The sequence below is a fragment of the Orbicella franksi genome, chromosome 4, assembly GCF_964199315.1.
Source record: "Orbicella franksi chromosome 4, jaOrbFran1.1, whole genome shotgun sequence".
NCBI classification, from domain to species: domain Eukaryota; kingdom Metazoa; phylum Cnidaria; class Anthozoa; order Scleractinia; family Merulinidae; genus Orbicella; species Orbicella franksi.
The window spans coordinates 17,161,739-17,183,294 of NC_138148.1; the positions used below are offsets into that span (position 1 = coordinate 17,161,739).

Below are 21,556 nucleotides of genomic sequence, written 5' to 3' on the forward strand. Positions count from 1 at the left end.
CTATTTACCTACATGTATAATACATTTCTAATGAATTATTCTTCTCCCTAGGTCAAAACCTTTAGTTATAGACATTTTAAGCTATCGGTTCCTGAGTTTGAATTAAAATTGAAATCATTTCGTTAAATACATGCGTTATTTGAAGAGACCCCTTGCTGGGAAATGCTCAAAATTTATACATGTATCCTGTACCCAGAAAGACTCCAAAGGCTATGTTGAAGCATAAACTAATGGCTAAAGTTTCCTGCCGTGATACAGTGTTATCTGACAGCATAAAATTTCAGACTACTGATTCGCGGATAATAATTCGATAAAATTTAGCTATCTAAGTAATTCACGGACACTACTCCTGTGAACGGGTACGAGCGGACTTGCTTCGATCTTTCCGAGATGAAAAACATCGAAATAACTCTCATCGCAGGGTAATTGAACGTGGGCTCCTGAAAAATGATCAAAACTTAAAACATAGGTTAATAATTTATGTGTCTTCATTCAATCGTAAACCGTGGAGTATTTGTCACTGAAATTTTGTGTTTTGGTTGTTTCTATTTTATCGTAACGGAAGTTACAAAGCTGGCGAATTTTCTTTCCGTACCAGACAAAACTTTTAAATCCGCGAGGAACTCTCACTTATGACACCTAATTATTCCTAAACAAATAGAATTATTTTTCCAGAGTAATACCTGGTTTCTTACCTTTAATTTGACATGCGGTGTTTACCATTCAAAGTTGTTATTACCTAAAATCCCATACCTCGTTCGTTAATCGCATAAAGGGCATGCCTCTTGTATTTATTTCGTTTTTTTTTTTTAATGTTTAATGCAAAATACATCATTGAAAGCATGACGAATCTTATTAGTAGATTCTCTCTCTTTTTTTTTTTTTTCTTTTTGTTTTTGTAATAAAATTTATTTAAAAAAAACTATTAAATAAATTTTTAATGTGAATGAATTTGAGAGATTTACATTTCTTCAACATTACTTGTTTTATGGCTGAGACCCAGAACAAACCAAAGAGCCGTTGTTGAGACCTGAGTAGAGATGTATTCATTCACATGTATGACAGATGAACACGAAAACTACCACCTAATTACATAGCTACAAATTTTTGATGTCATCATTATGGCACGCTGACAGACAAAAAAAATTGCACAGGGCTGTTAAGTGTTCAGCCAATCAGAAGACGAATAATTAATTATTTGAATACAACGCACCCACTATGTGTAAACAGTTTTGAATACAACGCACCCACTGTTTGTAAACAGTTTTGAGCTAAAAATTAGAAACAATATTGATTGTATCAGTGATACTTACGAATTGACAAGCTGTTCCTGAGCAAAACCTAAAGACGATTCAAAGAATCTTTTATGATAAATCAGTGGTTGTATAACTTCTACCCATGGGAGACGGTTTCCACTTTTCAGTGCTGCCGTTGCTGGTTATGTTCACGGCCTGGTCTGTTTGGCCTCGCTGCGTCACGGTGGCGAACCTGGGTGAGTAGGATCTTTCCATTTGCCAAGCAACCAAAAAAGTTTAAATAATTTTTAACACCTTGCTCCTTAGTATAAGCGACCCAGCAGTAAACAAAATGGATCTGACAAACTTTTGCTCTGTGAACAGCTGTCGTCGATCTTTATAGCAGTCAAGTTTAATGGATAGCAGCTTAAGAAAAACCATTGGGGGAAGGGAGACTGATAACGGTCATTTTTTCCCCTCAAAATTGGTTACCACTATTATTTGAGGTTTTATCGAAACTGTAAATTATCTTTAAGGCGGACACCTCGACAAAACGGTCAACGGACAATTTTAATATTCTTTTGAGAGTCTTTTGAGCGGAAATACAGTTAAATTTTACTTATTAAATATTCTAAACCTGGACGATTGTTTGACATCTCGGTCTTGTAATGGTATTTTATCTGTCATATATCTTGATAATTATTTTTTAGAAGGCATACATGTAAAATGCCAACTTTTCGAACCTCCAAAAGGAACAAAAATTGGATCGAGAGATTAGGAGTTCGAAAAACAGAACTTTACGCTATGCTTTGGGAGTATCTGGGTTATCACAAGCAACCAGAGATATTTTTCATCGAAAAAGTTGGGCTGTAGACTTAGATCAACAAACAAAGCGCAATTTTAAATTAAGATGTCAGTCTTACCAACAGAAAAGGCCTCGATAGAGTCCGTAACTCTCAAACTGCCTTTCCATCTATTCTGCAGTAATACTCAGCCCTGAGTTTCCAAGGCGCGAATCTAACTGGGAAGGGTTGTACGTGTTACTGAAAATTTAGGGTCATGGAGGGTTTATGATTTAACGGAAGACAATAGGTGGTTCGAGTTTGAGTTAGGTTGGAGTTATCCAGGGATCGAGAACTCGGGAGTAAACTGTTTGAGTGTTCGAGTGGAGCAAAAAAAGGGCATCAATTCTTATTTCGAGATATCGGGTGGAAGGTTCGAGAATTCAGTATTACGTAGACTGCAAATGATTCAGCTTTCCGAGAATTCCAATTAGATAAAACAGTATGTTTAATTGTTCTTGACGTTGCTTACGTCCTGGAAACCCAAACGATCGCCAATGATGTTTGCCAGGTATAACTAGGCAAGGGCGCCTGATATGTGTCACATTCAGAGGAAAAAAAAGAAGTTGAAATGTATTAAATGAAAACTGTGAAAACAGAACACAGTCCTAAATGGACACATACTGTCCCGGCGATTTTGCTGCGTTGGGTCCAGACGTAAGATTACGTAACTGTGCTAAAATTATCAGCGATTACTTTTCCCGGACAAGACAAGTTCCTAGAGCAACCTAGAGGGAATAACTATAAAATTGTTGAATCTGAAAAAGGTCTGCCGGTCTCTAACAAGAGAGGACCTAAGAGCACCTATAGATAGAGAGACTAATTAGCTTCAGTGCACCTGAATAGATTTAGCTTTTTTAGGTTTCCATCAATATAATATGTTCAATTAATGGGTATATTTGTTTTGCATTTTAACAGCACAAAAACGAAGATACGAGAGTGGAGGGGAAAAAAACGACATTCCTTTGAATTTTTCACCACCTACATTGTGGTGAGAGAGAAAAAAAAAAGGAAACAAAGATTACACTGAGTTGCAGCGAAAAGACTGAAATTTTCATTAACTTCCATTTCATATACCCAGACTTATAAGTATTTTTAACATTTTGTTCATATTCTTTTACTTCTATCCACAGATCTCTGTCGGCATCTCAAGTTTACCACACCAGTCGATGGATATGCTTTGCATGGCCACGTGATTAAAAATATTTCTTTAAACTTGGCAATGCGTGACTCTTGCAAAGGGCGATGTACCATAGAAAATAACTGTGTGTCAATCAACATCGGTCCACCAATAAACGACAAAGTCTTATGTCAGTTGAGTGACTCCGACCACATTCGACATCCTAATGATCTTAAACCACGTGACGGTTATATGTACAGAGGCACCGAGGTTAGAAAATGAAGACCGCTTACGGTATCGCTATTGTTTGTAAGTCATATGTAGTTACCTAGTTTGTTAGTTCGTAGGATGATTGTTTGGTTGTTTAGTTGTTTGGTTAGTTAGTTGGTTGCCAGTCCGTCAGTCAGTCAGTCAGTCACTCGGTCGGTCGGTCGGTCGGTCGGTCGGTCGGTCGGTCGGTCGGTCGGTCGATCGGTCGGTCGGTCGGTCGGTCGTTCGGTCGGTCGGTTGGCCGGTTGGTTTGTTAGTTAATAAGCAAACGTTAACAAACGACGAAGCAAACTCAACAAGGATACTATCGATGCTTGATAAGAAAAAAAAAAAAACTGTTACCATTAAGTTTCAACTAACAAATTTCTTTTATCATCAGAATCCATGCTTCAGTAACCCATGTGCTGAAAACTCGACATGCCTGAACGGATTTACCAACAAAAAATACGTCTGTGCCTGCCAGACAGGATACACGGGAGAACATTGTGAAAAAGGTGAGCCCAAAAACGATGCGTGTAATCTAATAATCTAGTAATATATTACTGCACATGATCGACACTGATAAAAGCAATAAGTATTATTCGTATCTAAAGTCTCATATCAACGTGTGTGTGGTTTGGTCTCTTTGTGAGAAATTGACTATTCCGAGTCTCAAATTTATCTTTCTCTGTTTTACTCGTTTATTACCTAGATATTAATGAATGTGATAACGGCATGAATGATTGTCACGTAAATGCAAATTGCACAAACACCGTTGGATCCTTCACCTGTACCTGCAAGGTGGGATACATTGGAGATGGACGCATATGTTCAGGTATGCTATTTAAACCTTAAAATATTAACAGAGCACCTCATTTATTTGGTTTGTTGGTTGGTTGTTTAGTTTCTCTTCTCAAGCTTCTTGTTTCCAACTTTTCTTGCAGTTTGTATGTCTTGAAACCATTTTTTTAACTACCGAAGTTTTTCCTTTTTAGATTGCTTTTAGTCCTGTTCTCGATTTTATTGAAAAAAAAAAGGACCGCGTCCTTATAATTACAATATAAGATTTATTTTCCATAGCGTTTGCCCGGTCCTGTAAACAGCTGTTTGACTTGAACTTGTAAGTACTTGGTCTTTATTTTTTATGGGAAAATTTAGTCAGGCTTTGATCCATGCTCAAAAAAAAAAAAAAAAGAATTACAGCAATTACAGAAGAAAACATACAATGCTCGCTGACTATAAAGTATAGTGGTTAGTCAGTAGTTAGCTTACAGACAACTAGGAGTATTGCAAAGTACTCCCTAGTCACGAAATTTGAGAAGGTCTTCATGCGCGAGAAAAAAATAGTTCTTACTAAACAAAACACCCAATGCCAGGACCCCACCCGCACTGCCAAGCCACTGAACCCTATTTCAGACCAAAACTGCTCAAAAAGCATACACAACCATAACCGAGGACTGAGAGTCTTAAAAGTCATGTTTTCTGTAAAGAATAAAATGCATCAAAGGCATCAGAGGTAAAACCAAGGATTCCTTTTATAGCCTTCATTTGAATGTATGTAGATGTATACGTTCAGTGATCGAACTGCTTACAAGAATGTAAGCTTTATTTATTATTTCCTTGGCGTTTAATTAGTTGTTTAAAATCATCTCTCGTAATTCTTTAGATCCACGGGTAATAAAGCTTACCCACTGCTACTGGGATCATCACTTGAATTTAATGTCTACTGTCACATGACTAATGACCTTGCGGGATGTGGAGGTGGTGGATGGACGCTGGTCATGAAAATTGACGGCGATAAGGTAAAACAAAGATACAACAGTCCTCATGTGATGTAATTATAGTACATTTACAATCTGTAACTTGATTGCCATTCCGCCTTTCCCCTCCTTGAGATTTTCTTCCTTTTTGAACATGATATACACTCTTTGATACCTAAACTGTCAGTGTTTTTTTCCTTTCCAGAAATTGTTTCATCAATTGTTAGTCTATGTCGGCCATTTAGCAATGCCATAAGGGAAATGTTTTGTTATTCCGATCAAGCCAAATTTCGCCATTTTTATGGATATTGTCTTTTCTTTTTCTTTTTGAACAAAATTGCAAAATTGTAGTACTTGTTTTCATTTTATCATCATCTGGGATCACTTTTTTTTTTATCAAATTACCTTCTTTTTTGAATTTCTAAGGAAAGCGTAAAATTTAAACTTCATTTGATGTTAGTGGACGTCATTAGTAACAAAACAAAATTATCTTGTAGAGCAAATTGACGAGTACATAAGTGGCAAAATAATTTTGATATCTTTGATGAAGATTCAGACCCCCCCCCCCCCCACCCATCAACCATAGTATGGGTACTTTTTTGGGAGGGTGGGGGGGGGGGAGGTTGGAGAAGTATGGTGATATTGTTTCCACGTCTGAGGGTTTAAACAACCTAAAAAAAAGCGGTATAAATTAATGACAAAATGATTAATGCTAAGGAGTAGTCCTGGACCACAGTGGACTTTTCTCCTATACCGTAGGCATTAGAGATTTTCCCAGTTCGTTAATTCTACGGAAACCGAGAAAAGCCCCAGCGGTATCTGAGAATTTGGTCGAATGGAGAACATTGGCTTTGCAGTGTTACTTCGTTTCAGTTCCCATTTTATTTCTGGAATAATGTTTGTATCTCGATCTTGTTTACATCAAGAAAATAGTGAATTCAACATAGCAGGTACCAGATGAAGGACTAGGAGATAAACACATTAGGCATTTAGCCTCCGCAATCTTGTAAAAGGACAATCGGGACAAATAATTTTACAACAGCGTGAACCCTTCTCCTGGGTGTGATACCTTTATACATGCGGGGCTATGAGAGGGCATGTACAGGTGTTAGTTTATATTATACAAGTATTTTATTATTCCTTCGTGGCACAGATGAATTTCCACTACGATTCCATCCTCTGGCGCAACCAGGACACATTCAACCCTGCAGGAGGACAGACGGGTTTTGACTTACAAGAGACCAAGATACCGACCTACTGGAATACATCCTTCTCCAAGATCTGTCTTGGCATGAAAATCGGCCAGCAAATCAAGTTCACTGTTATCAACAAGCATGCCAACTCTCTGTACTCACTGATTGCTGACGGGCAGTACCATGCCACCTCACTAGGTCGTGACACTTGGAAAGCACTTATTGGTTCGGAAGCATCTTTGCAAAGCTATTGTAATATAGAAGGGTTTAACACAATTGGAAGCGACCCCGGACATTCTAAAGCAAGAATAGGTTGGATAAGTAACAATGAAAATGAGTGTTCCTCCTGTGATTCTAGGATCGGGTTTGGTACTGGAGGTCGCCCAGATGACGCCAACACGTGTGGCAATGAAGCATCGGTCGGACCAGATAATGGGAACAAGCACATCAAAGCCATTGGATACATCTTGATTCAGTGACATTCGTATGTAACCTATATGTAATACATATAATGCTGTTCCTACCAAGGTTGTTCTGCGGAAGTACAAAGACTTACGCGTCAATTTCGAAAGATATTAGGGGTAAAGGTGGTGTCTTTTTTTAACAGAAGTTTAAAGGTGTTTCGAAGGAAGGAGAAACCAAAAACACAAGTGCGATTTCTATTATTTACTTTTTTGTTAATTTTACCTTCTATCAGGCTGAAACACCGAGAACGTCGATCAACTATTGGAGACCTTTTTACGGTTTTGTAGGACATATATATATGTTATTTGCCAGCTTGGAGGTTTGTATTGGAAAAAACTGTGCCCGAGGTCTCCAACGAGCGAGTAACTCAGATGCTAGATAAAGAAAGATGTATGAAAAAATAGATTTCTTTCGATATACTTTATGTTAGTTACCCTTGGGTCCCCAATTAAGCTCTCCTATATTATTGTTCTGGTGCAAAATTATGTGCAAAGTTTGAAGTTGTACTACAAAACAATCTCTCAGTCGTTGCAAATTACTTGAAATCAGACTCTTCTACCATAAATTGAATAGCAGAAAGTGTATGTCACAGAAATGCTCTTAAATACATTGTACAGCAACGATCAGAGAAGTAAACTCGACTTACCCATTTTTTACTTAAGATTGTGCAGAAGAGAGAAACACAGTATTACGCACCATTACAGAGCCGGGCTTCAAACAACCAAACAAACTCTCACAACTTCAAAAACTTTCATTTGAATATAATTACCAGTGATTACAATGACTTTCCTTGCCATTTAAAGGTGAACAGAAGTAAACTTGTTGATTAATCATCGATGGAAGTGTGAAAAAAGGTAAACGATTGCCGATTACCGCTAATTCTTTCACAAAAATAGATCAACACGAAGATTCCGCCCACCATGAGCGGGCCGGATTGGAAAAATTCCACCCTCTCCGGGAACCGGTTTTTATGTAATCAAAATGGATTCATGTAAACAGAGCAAATACAGCTAACATAAACCTACAGTTGTTTATTTTCAAGTTGTTATTTTTATTTTTAGTACCGTGACGATTCCATTTAGCTCTCCAAGCTAAATTGTATTAAAAAAAAGATAAACTCGGTGACACTATTAGCGCTTTTTGGATATTACTTTACGCTACCAGCCATCGTAGTGTTATTCAATGGGGGACTGCACGAGCTGGGGATCTGGATATTTTAAAATACCAACACATGAAGAGACGTTTGAATGGCAAAGTCTGCGTCTGGCCAAGTCGGGTCCAGAATGTCGGAACTTATTGGGGCTCCGTGGCACTAAATGACTGGGAGTATTTCTACTATTCTGCTAGTCCATCAAAATATCACTTCCAGCAATAAATTCTCCGGCACTCTACATCTGGGTGGAACGAGGCACTGTGAGAGTAAGTGTCTTGCCCAAGAGCACAACGCAAGAAACCCAACCCCACGACTCTAAACCGGACCGCTAGATCTTTAGTAGCGTGCTACTCATTGGGCTACCTCGCCTCCGCGTGAATGGTTGGGTGAAAAATGTTTGCTGTACACCCAAATATGGCGGACCACTCGGGACAACCCGCATGAAAGCGAGGCTATTCAGACTTTGTTGATTTGTTTTGACAGTGCTTCCCTAGAAAAGTGTTGCTTCGTCGTCGATCTGGTCTGTTTTATTTCGCTGTGCCCACGAGTTGCCGTGTTTCTGAATGCCACGAGAAGGCCTGGAGGGATAGAAATCTTCCATCGTTCGCCTCTAGTAGATCAATGCGATTCTTTGAGACGAAGGAGTTTGTTCGTTACATTTCAGGTTAGCAGAGCTTAGACTGAAAAATCATTTAAACAACGAGCTAGCTTATGTGGTGTCTGGTGGTGTTCCAACAAGATTTGCATGTCCAGTACCTTCCCCAAGGTAAGGAATTACAAGCTCTTCTTGAAAGACATCCTTTGTCTCAAAAGAAGAAGTTGTTTACGTCCGCGTCCAATCACACGGAATCTCAAGAAACAAATACCACGGTGTAATAACTAAGCGATTGAACGTCAACTGCCCCCGTTGTTGAAGCCAGTTAGAGCATCGAACCAAATGACGACGACTTGGAGCTAAAGCTACATTTTCTAAGATCTTCCAGCCTGAAATGTAACGAAAAAACTTAGACAGTTCCTTCGGCGATCGTGAACTCCTTTCCTTCGTCTGTTTCCCCCCCAGAGGCGAACGGGGAAACTGAAAAAAAAAACACTTTTCTGCTGTGGAAGATTTCACTCCCTTCTGGTGGCATTCAGGAACACAAAAACTCATAGGGAGGACGAAACAGAACAGAGCAGATCGAGGACGAAGCAAGCATTGGAAGCATTGTCGATCAAAAAAATTAAAACAAAGCCTGACTAGCCTCGCTTTCATGCGACTCGTTCCGGGCGCCGACAGAGTGGTCCGCCATATTTGCATTCGGTGTATACGCCTATTTTTTCGTGTTGAGCTGGATCCAATTGGAGATGTAGATCGACTAGAACTAGCATACTAAAAAGCCTACGCAGCTTCGCCCTGATAGAAGAAGCAGAGGAACGAATTACTGAAAAAGTCAATAAAGTTATTTGATTTATTATTTGAGTCTATGCACAAAACGTTGCCAAACAGCTTGCCAACGCTTAACTCTTGTTTCCGTGGGATAAAACGAACGAGAGTATCGATCGATAGCTCTAACCCTTATTTATTTTCCTTTGAAGTTTAGTTTTATACCCGGCCCATTAGTCTGAAGCCCCAAAAAACCTATCCCGTAAGGTATAGCCTACAGTGGTATTCTTTACCTTTATTTACTTATTCTATCCTATGCTAATTTGTGTCCGTATTCTGAAAGACTTTTAACCCGATTTCTCGGAAATTCATGAATTTGTCAATCCCAGGACAAAGTTGAGTCGTTTCATATTTTTATTCATTGATCTTATCCTAAATGCATTCTTTAGATGAGATAACCTGTACTGGGGTTTCGTTGTAGTATAAGACATAACAAATTCGTCCGGTCCTTTTGGTTTAAAAGCCGCTTACAGCGGTTTTCACTGAAAACTGCATAAGTATCACTCGGAAGTATACATTTTTCACGCGCCTTGTATTAAGATTTTTTTTTTAGAATATTTCTAATATCGGAAGAAAACATGGTTTGGTTCTTCGAGGAGGCCATGATAAAAGGCTTGACATTTCACTTGATATCGATGGAGTACAGAAAAGGGTAGGAAAATAAAGTTATAACGACCTTTCAAAATATCTCGAAGAGACGCTTTTAATAGGTAAGTCAATAATTTAAGTGAAAAAAGTCAAGGTTTACTTAAGTATATGTGTACTCTACTTGTCGATCTCAGTGGACCGAATTGAGGTAAAACTTGTCGATTTCTCACTCGATGAAAATCTAAATTATTTAACTCGAAAGCCGTTTTCCTTCATTACATTCTTTTTTTTTTTTTTTTTTTTTTTTTTTTTACAGCTTTCAGGGGTTTATTGTGATCAATCATTTCTGAAGACCGCGCTAAAATTTTTGATCACCCGGCTTTTGTTCGGATACTTTTGTTCTTCCAAATTCCACTTCATTAATTGTGTACTTATTTGAAACTACATGTCTGCTGAATTTTCTTTCCGTGTTTGTTTTTATTCGTTTCTCTGGCAACAAAACGTACTATTTACACAACCGTAATGAAGAAGTTAAGGAAACGTTAGCTTGTTGGTAAAAAGGCCTACTCTGGGGCCTTAAGTCGCCTAAAGTCGCCTTAAGTCGCTCTAAGTCGCCCAAAGTCGCCTTAAGTTGCTATTGGTTACGCAAGGTTAAAAAGGTTTCAACACACTCAAATTACCCCTGTAGGTTATTAGACTGTCATGTTAGAGTAAACTCCACTCCATCCCTATGGAGGAGGAGGCAGATGGCCCAATGGTTGGTGCAATGGACCCTTATTGGGGATCATTGCATTGTGTTCGTACTTCATAGTGCCTCTCCTCACCCAGATGTATAAATGGGTACTGGTTACGGAACAGGGGGGGCAGGGTGCAGCAGAGGTAACCTCAATAGATGCGCTTTTACTTTTTTTTTTCTTTTTTACATTCATTCCCAATGCGTTAGCTTTTAGAGCCATCTAAAACTCCGCTTAAAGGGCCCTAGTCAGCCACACCTTTGTTTTTGTTTACATACAAGAGTTTGGCTATTATATGTTATTCAGAGCATGTCGAAGCAAAGAAAATCACTGTGAAACTACTAAAGATAAAGGGACATACTTTCAGGAACGCAACTTACAGTAAAGCAATAAGATTTCGCTTCACCATACAATATCAATAACTTTGATGGCATCGAAAATAGCAGAGGCTGACTAGGAACCTTTAAGAAGCCGAGGACCCGACAATTACTGTATTATGCCTCAAAGCCATGGCTGCCTTATGCATAAAAAAACCTAATATTATAATAGTCCTACACCTGAAATAATTTCTACATGTAGACAATACTTAAATAGGAATGACAATCTGATGTATACTCTTTCACAGATGGCTTTTTATTTTCATTAAGTTTTATTTTTTTTTTCCTTGTGTTTCGTTGTAAAAGAGCTAATAAAAACGATGACACTCTGTGTTGTCATTAGGAAATACATTAAATATGGAAAGATATAAGAAATGACTAAACTGCGATAACTTCATTTCAGCTTATTACTTTTTTTGAGATATTTCTGAATCAAATCTTTCAAAGACCTACAGTGTATAATTAATAAAATAACAACAGTGAGAGGTGTTCCAGATCATCAAGATAAAAAGAAAAAAACAGAAGGCTATTTCTGGGTTAACGCTCAATTATTTCTAGTCACTCATTCATTCTGAGCAGTAAAACTATAGTCATCCAAACTCAATTGAACCGAACTGAGTCTACACTTTAAATACTTTACTTACCCAGTGTAAAAGAGTGACAAAAGTGGGCCATTTCTCCAGCAAAAATCATTATTTGCATTTTATATCCACATTCCACCAACTGTAAACGTTTGAATTTCGTAACTGGGCGAACCAACTTGTAGCATAATGTTTATCTATCCTTTTCGTACATTTGATGAAGCCAGGTATTCACATCATCCTATACACTTTACGTGGACTGCGCTACTGTTACTATCGAAAGCTAAGGTACAGAAAATTCCCTGTGATCAACTCTCAGTAAACATGGCCGCCTGGCCAATGTTTGGAACACGTGTCTTAGTTTGGCCTCGTGTACGCGAGCTCACGCGAACTCACGCGAGTATGATTACTCCGACAAGCGTTTACAAAAAAACAAGAATGAAAACAAATCGCCAAACTAATACTCTCTGAAAGTTGAATACAGTTACTTATTATCGGGTGATTTGAAATAAATCTTCATTCGGGAACACTTAGCAGGAGAACTCGAATTTTCGTGGCACAGGCCGATGGCTCTTGAAGCATGGAAACCAGTTAGCGGCGCAAGGGTTACTGGGAGAATAAAAATGGCGGAGACCAGTGTGTCTGGTATCGATATATTAATTTCTAGTATTTCGTTGTAAAAATGTCGTTCTGGACATTTGTAATGTGCCAGCTGGAACCTAGTGAAAGCTTGGAAGATATATTTCCTGGTGGTCTGATTAACCGTGATAAAAACCTTCTAAGAAGATTCGATTCACTGTGTAAACTGCCAGGGTCATCATTGTTTTCCGGAACCTGACAAGCTAAGTAGTTGGTGAAATCTGAGAGGAAGTGCTCTTACGAAAGACCTTAGCATGCGGTACTCATTATGTTGTTGGGATGTTTTGTCTGACTGAGGCAGGAGAGCAACAAATCGATTATTGGGTGCCTGAAAAGGACTGAGCAACTTTGGAAAACCATGTCATTTGCTAAACTCCCATGCCAAAATTGACCTTGAAGATGCCAAAAATATGGCAGAAGTGTCTACCAAGATAACCATTTCTATAATTTGGGAAGCATTGTAAAATAAATCTATGTAAATAGGCTAAAATAGATTTAATTTCCTTGTTCTTTGAATAATTTATGGCAAACATACAAATATTTCAAATTAAATCAAGATATCTTAAATTAAAAAATTTTTCACTGTGAATATATTTTTATTAGTTTCGTTTGATATTAGTTTTTATTGTGTTATCTTCACTAATATTCATGCTACCTTGCTAGTGTTTATTGTTATTATTATTTATTATTATTCTTATAGTAGTAATGTCCAGTGTTGTAATTCTTTCTTTAATAGTATTTTTTTAATACGGTTTGAAATCTGGCCCAGGTGGTTCGAAAGCCGGTTAATGCTCACCCAGCACCCAGGTACCTGATATCTTTCACTGTTTATGGTTGTTAGAAAGTTACAAAACTGACAATAATCAAAATTCTCTTTAATCCTGGGTTAGTTTAATCAGGCTTTCAACAACCCGGCCCTGGGGCCCGTTTCTCGAAAGCCCCGGAAACTTTTCGGGCCCGTAAAGTCATTTTTAGTCCGTCTGTATCTAAAAACGGAGAAGTGTATACGCCTGAAACTTCTTCTATGAAGGGAACTTCTCTTCATATTAAGAATATGTGAATAAAACAGCTCTGTAATCGTAAGGTTCGAGATTTTGTTATAGCTTTACGGGCCTGAAAAGTTTCCGGGGCTTTCGAGAAACGGGCCCCTGGATATTTGAGACAGTGGTGACATAGTTATGTACCAGTATTGGTACAATATTGGTTTATTGCAAGAGATATATGGAGAGACTGTTGCTAAATTTAAAATCACCTTAAATCGCCTAAAGTCGCAATGTTTTTCTGCCAGCTTTGGTGAGTAGGCCTGTGAAAAGCTTCTCACAAAAATTTAGTCTATGTTCTCGGTTCAAAACGTGTCCGAACTTTATACTTCATAGTATTCACTAATCCACCTTTTTTGTTGCGCTTCGGCGATATATCAGGCCCTTAACTATTGCAAGACATCGGGCAGGCACTATCGAGTAATGTTGCATGGCCCCTCTCCTTCGTTTACCTTGTTGATTCCACTCAAGGGCTGCCCATGCTACATTCAGGACATCCTTTGCCAAGCCCTTCTTTTCATTTCCTGACCTGTCAGTTCCCAATGATCCTCATTTCTGATCTTCTCCGGCCATCTTTGCCAAGAATACTTTTCAGGGTACTTGTTCAGAAATACTTGGAGTTTGTTTAGCAGAACATTGGTGATTCTCTAAGTCTCTGCTCTAACGGGTTGGACTGACTGACTGACGAGACGTCATCATCAGTCCTAGTTCTCCTCTGGGAGTATATGAGCTTATATGGCCATGACTGACGAGACGTAATTGAGCCAAAATACCCATGCGATACTAAACGGGCCTGATATGCTGTGGTACAAATTAAATCAATTGGGGTTATGCATTGTCAACGTTGGCAGCCTGGTGAGTTACGTATTGCAACGTAACTCGAGCTGCATCAATTTATCGAGACCTGCGTGTATATAAATCTGACGTTATTATGTAGATATGTAAATCTTGCTCCAAAGCCCACCAAAAAAGGGTATAATAAAGAGTTAACTGTACAAAAATTCACCAAAGTGACCATGATATAGTAACCATATCAGGTCAATAAATTGATACCACAGGAAATCAGGACAGGCATGGATTAACTAGTTAACTAGTTGCGAATTTGAGTCGGCGAGAGAGCTGATCAATCGCCGGGTCGAGTCATAGAAAAATGTCTCAACCGGCGCCCTCATCTCGCCGGTTCAGGTACAGTAAGAGACAGGTAAACTTGTCCATAATAAGTAGGAGTCCATGGCAGGGACTGTATCGCATATGAAGGGTTTTAGGGGGAGGAGCTATCATCGTTTCTCAAGTATAAACAAAAGAAATCATGACCGCGACGGTGTTTGGATATCATATTTGGATATCAAGCACTCAAGACAGTGTTTGACCACATAAGTTCGTCAAAAATACTCCTCTGCGCGTCGTTTTTTGAACTCTCTTCCCAAACTCATTAATAATTTAACAACGTTAAACCAAGGAAATCATGACTGTGACAGTGTTTGCATATCTGAATTAGCATGGATTTTTACGATTTTATTTGTCCATTTTCTTCTCCGTTTTGGTTTCCATTGAGTAGACATATCAAACACTCGAGACAGTGTTTGACCAGACTTCTATAAACACCTCGAAGTTCGTCAAAAAATACTCCGCTGCGCCCCGTATTTTCAACTCTCTTCTCGGTGTTTGGAAATCTGGTCAAACACGATCTTTCGTGTTTGATATACATCCAAACCCTTATACTGATTTGGCAGGCAATTTGATAGGCGGCTTGTACAGTCTAACACATTTCGATTATGTTGCATGGTTGTTTCATTATATGATTCTCATCTCTGTGCAAAACAAATCGTTTGCTATAATTCCGGCCTTTGAGGCAACAACGAAACTTATCATACTTTAGGAGCTGGGGAGAGAATGTCGTGGGTTTGACTTGTAACAGACCAAGTTACCGACCCGTATTGGGTACACTTTGGGAAGTATATATGAAATAATTCATATTTGAACTGCGGTTGTAGATGAAAGTGAAGAATGATTGTCGCAGTAAATTTTCCAATTTAAGCAATAAAATGGGTACACTTTCTTAAAAATCTGTGCTGGGCTACTCCCAGGGAGATGGCACGTCCGTTTTCTATGTAAACGAAGATGTCTGTTGATTAGGAGCTGATAGCAGATAAAACGAGAGCCAATAGAAAGGATAGTTATATATAGATAATAAGCAGTTTCAGGTAAACATTGCTAAAATATTGATTATCAATGGTAACAAGCAGATGCTATTTGCAAACTGGTTTAATGAAAAAAACTTAGAGCCAGGGTGAATTATCGTCAGCACTTTGTGAGCTGTTATATAGTATAAACGGCGAGCAGCCTATATTAATGTATCCCTACATTTTCAACGAGTATTTTCTACTATTCTGCCCACAAGAGCTTTACCAATGAAACGCCGTTCCTTCCTTTCGCCGTCATTGTTGTTAGTGTCTGCTTTATGGCCATTTTGGCTTCACTATATGGCACTTGCGAGCCAAGGTGAGTGAACTGGTTAACCTTAATAAACTAACTTTCGCTGTAGCAAAGCAAAGCCTATTTAGAGGTCTCATGTTAAACTGTTTCCCGTTGTCTTTCTCTTGAGAGCGCTTGATAGCACAGACAAATCTTTTAGAGAAGAACACTTACCAATTTTAGTGGTTTTACTATAACTGAAAATTCTATATGACACTGAAATCTCCACAGTGCGGCCAGACAACGAAAATAGTTACGTAACTTTAATACTGGACGAGTATTTTGAAAGATTTGACAAGCTGTCGTAACCTATTTGTCATATGGCATTGAACAGCTTCTTTAATGAACGCAGAAATAAAATTTTGGAGATAAACGTTTTAAGTTTCAGACAAAAAAAAAGCATGAATTGAAAAAATTACATATTTAAAAGCTGGAAATATATTTGACATCTCTCAAGTTGTCGTAATTTATCTGTAACTTGACTGAAGACACATTCAATTTGTTAAATTAATTGATAAAAATTCACTTCAAATGTTCGAGAATAAAAGACAAAAAGTACTTGTGTCTCCTTCTGAGTTCGTGGGTTGGCCCGTTCAGGTTGAAATCTGTATAAATACCATTAGCGCTGGTTACAAAATGTGCGCCCCGACAGAAGTGATAAATTTCAAATTCGTAATCAGATCTTGAGTCGTGCTAGCGCTCAAGATCTACAAGATGCAAAGTGCCCCCCACTCACCACTTCCCCCCCCCCCCCAAACAAACAAAAAATAAAATAAAAAAATTGATCCTCTTAGTTTACTTTAAACACTGTTAAACGAAGCGACCGGCTTCAAAATGGGCAGACTAAATCAACTCACTTAAAGCTTGTTTGACCGATTTTGAATGACACACGTTTACTTTCTTTGTAGCTTGCGAGCAAGCTCTCATGGAGAGAAGAAAGCCAAAACTTCTAGAAATTAACATATGGTTTGAATTTTAAATTGAAAATTATAAAACAACATTAACATTAGCATTTCACAATATTCCGTTTTCTAATTTTGTTCTCAGAAGAAGACATTTGCTTAATAATTGAACTACAAAACATTGCGATAAAATGCAAAACACTTGAAACTGTTTTGGTTTAAACATGAATGGCCTTTCGAAGTTCGCCCAACGTCGACGTTATTATCTATTTATTGTTCAGTTTTGAGATTTTTTTCATTAAGGTACTGAATTATAACCCTGTGTGACAGAACCATTCAATTCCTGCAAATCGTTTTACGACAGTTTTTCGTGCTAATATTTTATTGCATTTTTTTATCTGGTATTTTTTATCATTTTTTCTTTGCATTCGGGTCTCTTAGAAATTGTTAGTTTATATTTTAATTTATACCATGTTTATTTACCTAGTTGGCTAGATACATATAATGACGTGGAGCAGACGTCGTCATTAATTTTTAACACAGATTGTTTTCAGTTTTTCCATTTTTTTGCAATGTTTTATAGGAAAATCTTATTTTGTTCTTGATTTTGGTCTTATTCTGTTTATCCACAGATCTCTGCCGACATCTCAAGTTTACCACACCAGTCGATGGATATGCCCTGCATGGCCACGTGATTAAGAATATATCTTTAAACACAGGAATGCGTGACTCTTGCAAAGGGCGATGTACGATAGAAAGTAACTGTGTGTCAATCAACATCGGTCCACCAATAAACGACAAAGTCTTATGTCAGTTGAGTAACTCTGACGACATTCAACATCCTGATGATGTTAAGCCACGTGACGGTTTTACGTACAGAGGCACTGAGGTAAGAAATTCAGACTCAATTATCGTTATTTCTGTCTCTATATTTGTTTCCTTGTCTATTTGTCTGTCTGCCTGTTTGTTTTTTTCTTTGTTTGTTTCTTTGTTTGTTTGTTTCTTTGTTGGCTTGTTTGCATTTCTGGGGGCTCGCTTGCTTCGTTTAGCACCATGTACCTTACCCAAACTGCAGCTCTGTGTATAACCAGGTATCTCTCGCAGAGAAGACAGCTCAGGATTTCAATTAGCTTTTATTACCATCTTGTATTTTTAGTGTTGTTTTTTTCTTTTATTTTCGTTTTAGAGTTGACGTGTTGTCCTCGTGGATGTTGCCGACAAAACCATATTTAGATTTAGGTTTAGATTTAGGATACGAATCGTGCTGTTTATTGTTCTTTGTTTGTTGTTTTGTTTGTCTTTTGATTATAAAAGAATTCAAGACGCTTAACTCAGTCTTACCGAATCATTTACAACAACGTTCACAGACAAGACGGATAAAGCAAATGAAATTGACAAAGTATAAAAACAGGGATTGCAGATTGCTTCGACTGTTATCAGTAATTGAGATCACACCAATTCCTTTTCTGTCTTCAGAATGCCTGCTCCAGTTATCCTTGTACTCGTAATGCGACCTGTCTGAATGGATTTACAGACAAGAAATACCTCTGTGTGTGTCAGACGGGTTTCACTGGGGAACAATGCGAAAAAGGTGAAACTATGTAACGGCACTGAAGATGCATGTACTGGGTAAATTAAGTTTAAAATGGTGAAGGATGGGTTGATTCAAGGAGCCTGCTTAATCGTTAGCTGTGACGGTCTGGAACTCTCCTAATAAATCATACAGAAAGGCCGGCGAAAATCATAACGTTAAACGTACGAGGCTTTTATGTGTTGCTGTTCCCTTGGTGAGATTTGAATTGGATTGTGTTAAAATTGTAATTCATTTTATCCTGGTTCACTTGCTCACTACCTAGATATCAATGAATGCAAAGACGGGACAAATGACTGTCACGTGAACGCAAACTGTACAAACACCTTTGGATCCTTCTATTGCGTTTGTAAGGCGGGATATACTGGAGATGGACGCAAATGTTCAGGTAGAATTTAATGTTTAATCATCATAACCTAACTTAGGAATCAGATCAATGAAACAGCATGTTGGAGCACATGCGTTCCTGGGAAAAAAATGTAGCAGGTTGCTTATGCGAAGGCTTGTCCCCTGAAACACAAGAGAGTATTTGTGATTGCAACCTATCCTTACATCATCTCTTGTGTGTGCGCAAGTTTTCCCTGTTTATCGGCAACATGGCCACAGGTCCCTCACAAAAGGTTCCCTGGCATGTTTGGGCCTAGTCCACATCTTCATGGGACAACGTGCCTTTCCTCGTGACGTTAGCTCACCCTTTTTCTGGGTTATATTAATTTAGTCCCATTCTCTTTGTTACATGTTTTGCTAAGGGTTTGAATGCTGTTCTTAATTTTGCAAGTGATTCATCTATTTTGTTTTAGAGCCATTCTCTTCCTAAGAATAATTTTACATTAAATAACGGACAGTTCTTGACAGTGTGTGATTTTTATTCCTTAGCGGTGGCTGGATCCTGCAAGGAGCTGTTTGGCATGAACTTGTAAGAACAGGTCCTCTTGTTGAAGTTTAGTAGTTCGGAAAGCTGTGGTCTCGATCCATACCCGCAGCAGCAGCAACATCGAAACATAAACCTACATTTAGCCAGAAACGACTAATAGGACCAAACAAAAACAAAATGAAACAAACTGAATTTCATACTTACTACACATCGTCATCCATCTTCCGCTGCTAACTTGAAAAGGGGGCAACACTTAACTATTAAACGCTAATTGTAGAGCAGATTCGTCTTCTAACAGCAGTTTGCCACAGATTGAGGGTTAACTTCTAAAATGATGGCACGTGATATCTCCCATGATCCATAGCTGATTCAAAATGCATAGTCAGTATAAGCCATTAGTTTGCGTTAGTGATAAGTACGAGTTTAAGGGCTTTACCGTTTTAAGTCAATGCATTGATAGTCTTGTTATACCTACCAAGTTAAATGTAACTGAACGATATCATTACACACAACACTTGTAATTGATTTTCAATTTCCCTCTGTCTAAAGAAAGCTGTTCGAATAGTTACAAATCTGTCGTAACTCCTTAGATCTACAGGTAATAAGGCTTACCCTCTGAAGCTGGGATCATCACTTGAACTTGATGTTTACTGCCACATGACTAATGACCTTGGGGCATGCGAAGGTAGCGGATGGACGCTGGTCATGAAAATTGATGGCGATAAGGTAGAGTTATTATCGTTATTGTTTATTTTACTTAGAGCTACAGATGTATTAGATTGATTAAAAACAACGTCTAACAAAGCGTAGCTTCCTGTAACATAACGTAACGTAACGTAGCGTTATAACACATCACATAACATAGCATAGCAAATCAAAACCTAAGAAGTCGCTCAGTATGAAACTAGAAGCTAAATAATATTAATAAAAGTTAAGTTTTAAAAGTTTTTGAAAGCAATCTTGTTAAAGGGCAATCGTTCCATAGAATCTTACAAAGGCGTAAACCCTTCTCATGACTGGGGGGATACCCTCCCACCGTGGAGCTTTTAGATGACATGTACTCGCGAGGGTTGATATATTTTTACTAAATGCTGGTACTCTATCACGTTTGTGCATAGATGACTTTCCACTACGATTCCAGTCTTTGGAGCAACAGGGAAACCCTCAACCCGAAAGGAGGAGAGACTGGTTTTGACTTGCAAGAGACCAAGATACCGACCTACTGGGAATACATCCTTCTCCAAGATCTGTCTTGGTATGAAAATCGGCCAGAAAATCAAGTTCATTGTTATCAACAAGCATGCCAACTCCCTCTACTCACTAATTGCTGACGGGCAGTACCGTGCTACGTCACTAGGTCGTGATACTTGGAAAGAACTTATTGGTTCGGAAGCATCTTTGCAAAGCTATTGCAACAGGGAAGGGTTCAACGCCGTAGCTAACTTCGAGGTCAATGCCAAAGCAAGAATCGGTTTGATCAGTAACAATGAAGATGACTGTGGTACTTGTGATTCTAGAATCGGGTTTGGTAGTGGAGGTTACCCAGCCGACACCAACACTTGTGGCAATGCGGCCATGGGGACAGCAGATAATGGAGACAAGACCATCAAAGCCATCGGATACATCTTGATTCAGTGAAACTCGTATACGCATGTTATCTACGTTCAGTGGAACCCCAGTTTTACGATATGGCAAGGGGACAACAAAATCATATCGTGAAATCGCGATATCATCAACTAATGATATCAGGATATGATCAATAATAAAATTTTAATTGCGAGTGTAATCAATAAAATCAATAAGTTTCCGCAACATGATTCCTGTACTAAATGTATTTTATTTACAGAAATGAATGACAAATGTAACAGCCGAAAAAATAACATCATGTCCATTCACAGTTAGTGCAGCGTTTGATAGCTGTTTGCCACTCTTTTACAGTATGTGATATTAATTATATTGCTGTAACGGGAAAAGCTTTATGCTTGGGGTCGCCAGATTTCCATCATTATGCCGGGAATATCGTTGAACCGAATATTGTTAAATCGGGATTCTGCTCAATTTACTGTAACTTTTGCAGGGACACAGAATGTTGATCGTTAAATCTGGAGTATCGATCTCTAATTCTACGATCGTAAAATCGAGGTTCGATTCCAATGCACTTGATATACAGTCGCTCCGAGAAAGGTTGCTTTCAAGAAGTGTAAAAGCATACAGGTGGATTCCGAAAGGTACTATGGAGGTAAACGTTGTTTACAATCGTTTAATATCGAACGAAAAGGTGTTTCAATGTAGAGGGCAAGAGAAATCGCAACCAC

The 21,556-nt window shown here is 38.4% G+C and overlaps 2 protein-coding genes and 1 pseudogene across 2 annotated transcripts; all 3 read left to right on the forward strand.

Annotated features, from left to right (window-relative positions):
* The first annotated feature begins 313 nt into the window (after nucleotides 1-313).
* Nucleotides 314-4,128, forward strand: LOC145484861 (cadherin EGF LAG seven-pass G-type receptor 3-like). Its single transcript, XM_081463502.1, has 2 exons — nucleotides 314-3,467; nucleotides 3,847-4,128. The coding sequence occupies exons 1-2, from the start codon at nucleotides 3,300-3,302 to the stop codon at nucleotides 3,997-3,999; spliced, it is 321 nt and encodes a 106-aa protein (XP_081319628.1). The 5' UTR covers nucleotides 314-3,299; the 3' UTR covers nucleotides 4,000-4,128.
* A 429-nt stretch (nucleotides 4,129-4,557) lies between these two features.
* Nucleotides 4,558-10,264, forward strand: LOC145484887 (putative skeletal organic matrix protein 5). Its single transcript, XM_081463515.1, has 3 exons — nucleotides 4,558-4,566; nucleotides 5,113-5,248; nucleotides 6,360-10,264. The coding sequence occupies exons 2-3, from the start codon at nucleotides 5,180-5,182 to the stop codon at nucleotides 6,876-6,878; spliced, it is 588 nt and encodes a 195-aa protein (XP_081319641.1). The 5' UTR covers nucleotides 4,558-4,566; nucleotides 5,113-5,179; the 3' UTR covers nucleotides 6,879-10,264.
* Nucleotides 10,265-19,892: 9,628 nt separating this feature from the next.
* LOC145484886 (putative skeletal organic matrix protein 5) lies at nucleotides 19,893-21,132 on the forward strand (annotated as a pseudogene).
* The last annotated feature ends 424 nt before the right edge of the window (nucleotides 21,133-21,556 follow it).

Coding starts and splice junctions, on each gene's coding strand:
- LOC145484861 (XM_081463502.1), top strand. CDS start 3,300: ATGCGTGACTCTTGCAAAGGGCGATGTACCATAGAAAATAACTGTGTG. Junction 3,468..3,846: donor ATATGTACAGAGGCACCGAG/GTTAGAAAATGA, acceptor TTTTATCATCAG/AATCCATGCTTCAGTAACCC.
- LOC145484887 (XM_081463515.1), top strand. CDS start 5,180: ATGACTAATGACCTTGCGGGATGTGGAGGTGGTGGATGGACGCTGGTC. Junction 5,249..6,359: donor TGAAAATTGACGGCGATAAG/GTAAAACAAAGA, acceptor TTCGTGGCACAG/ATGAATTTCCACTACGATTC.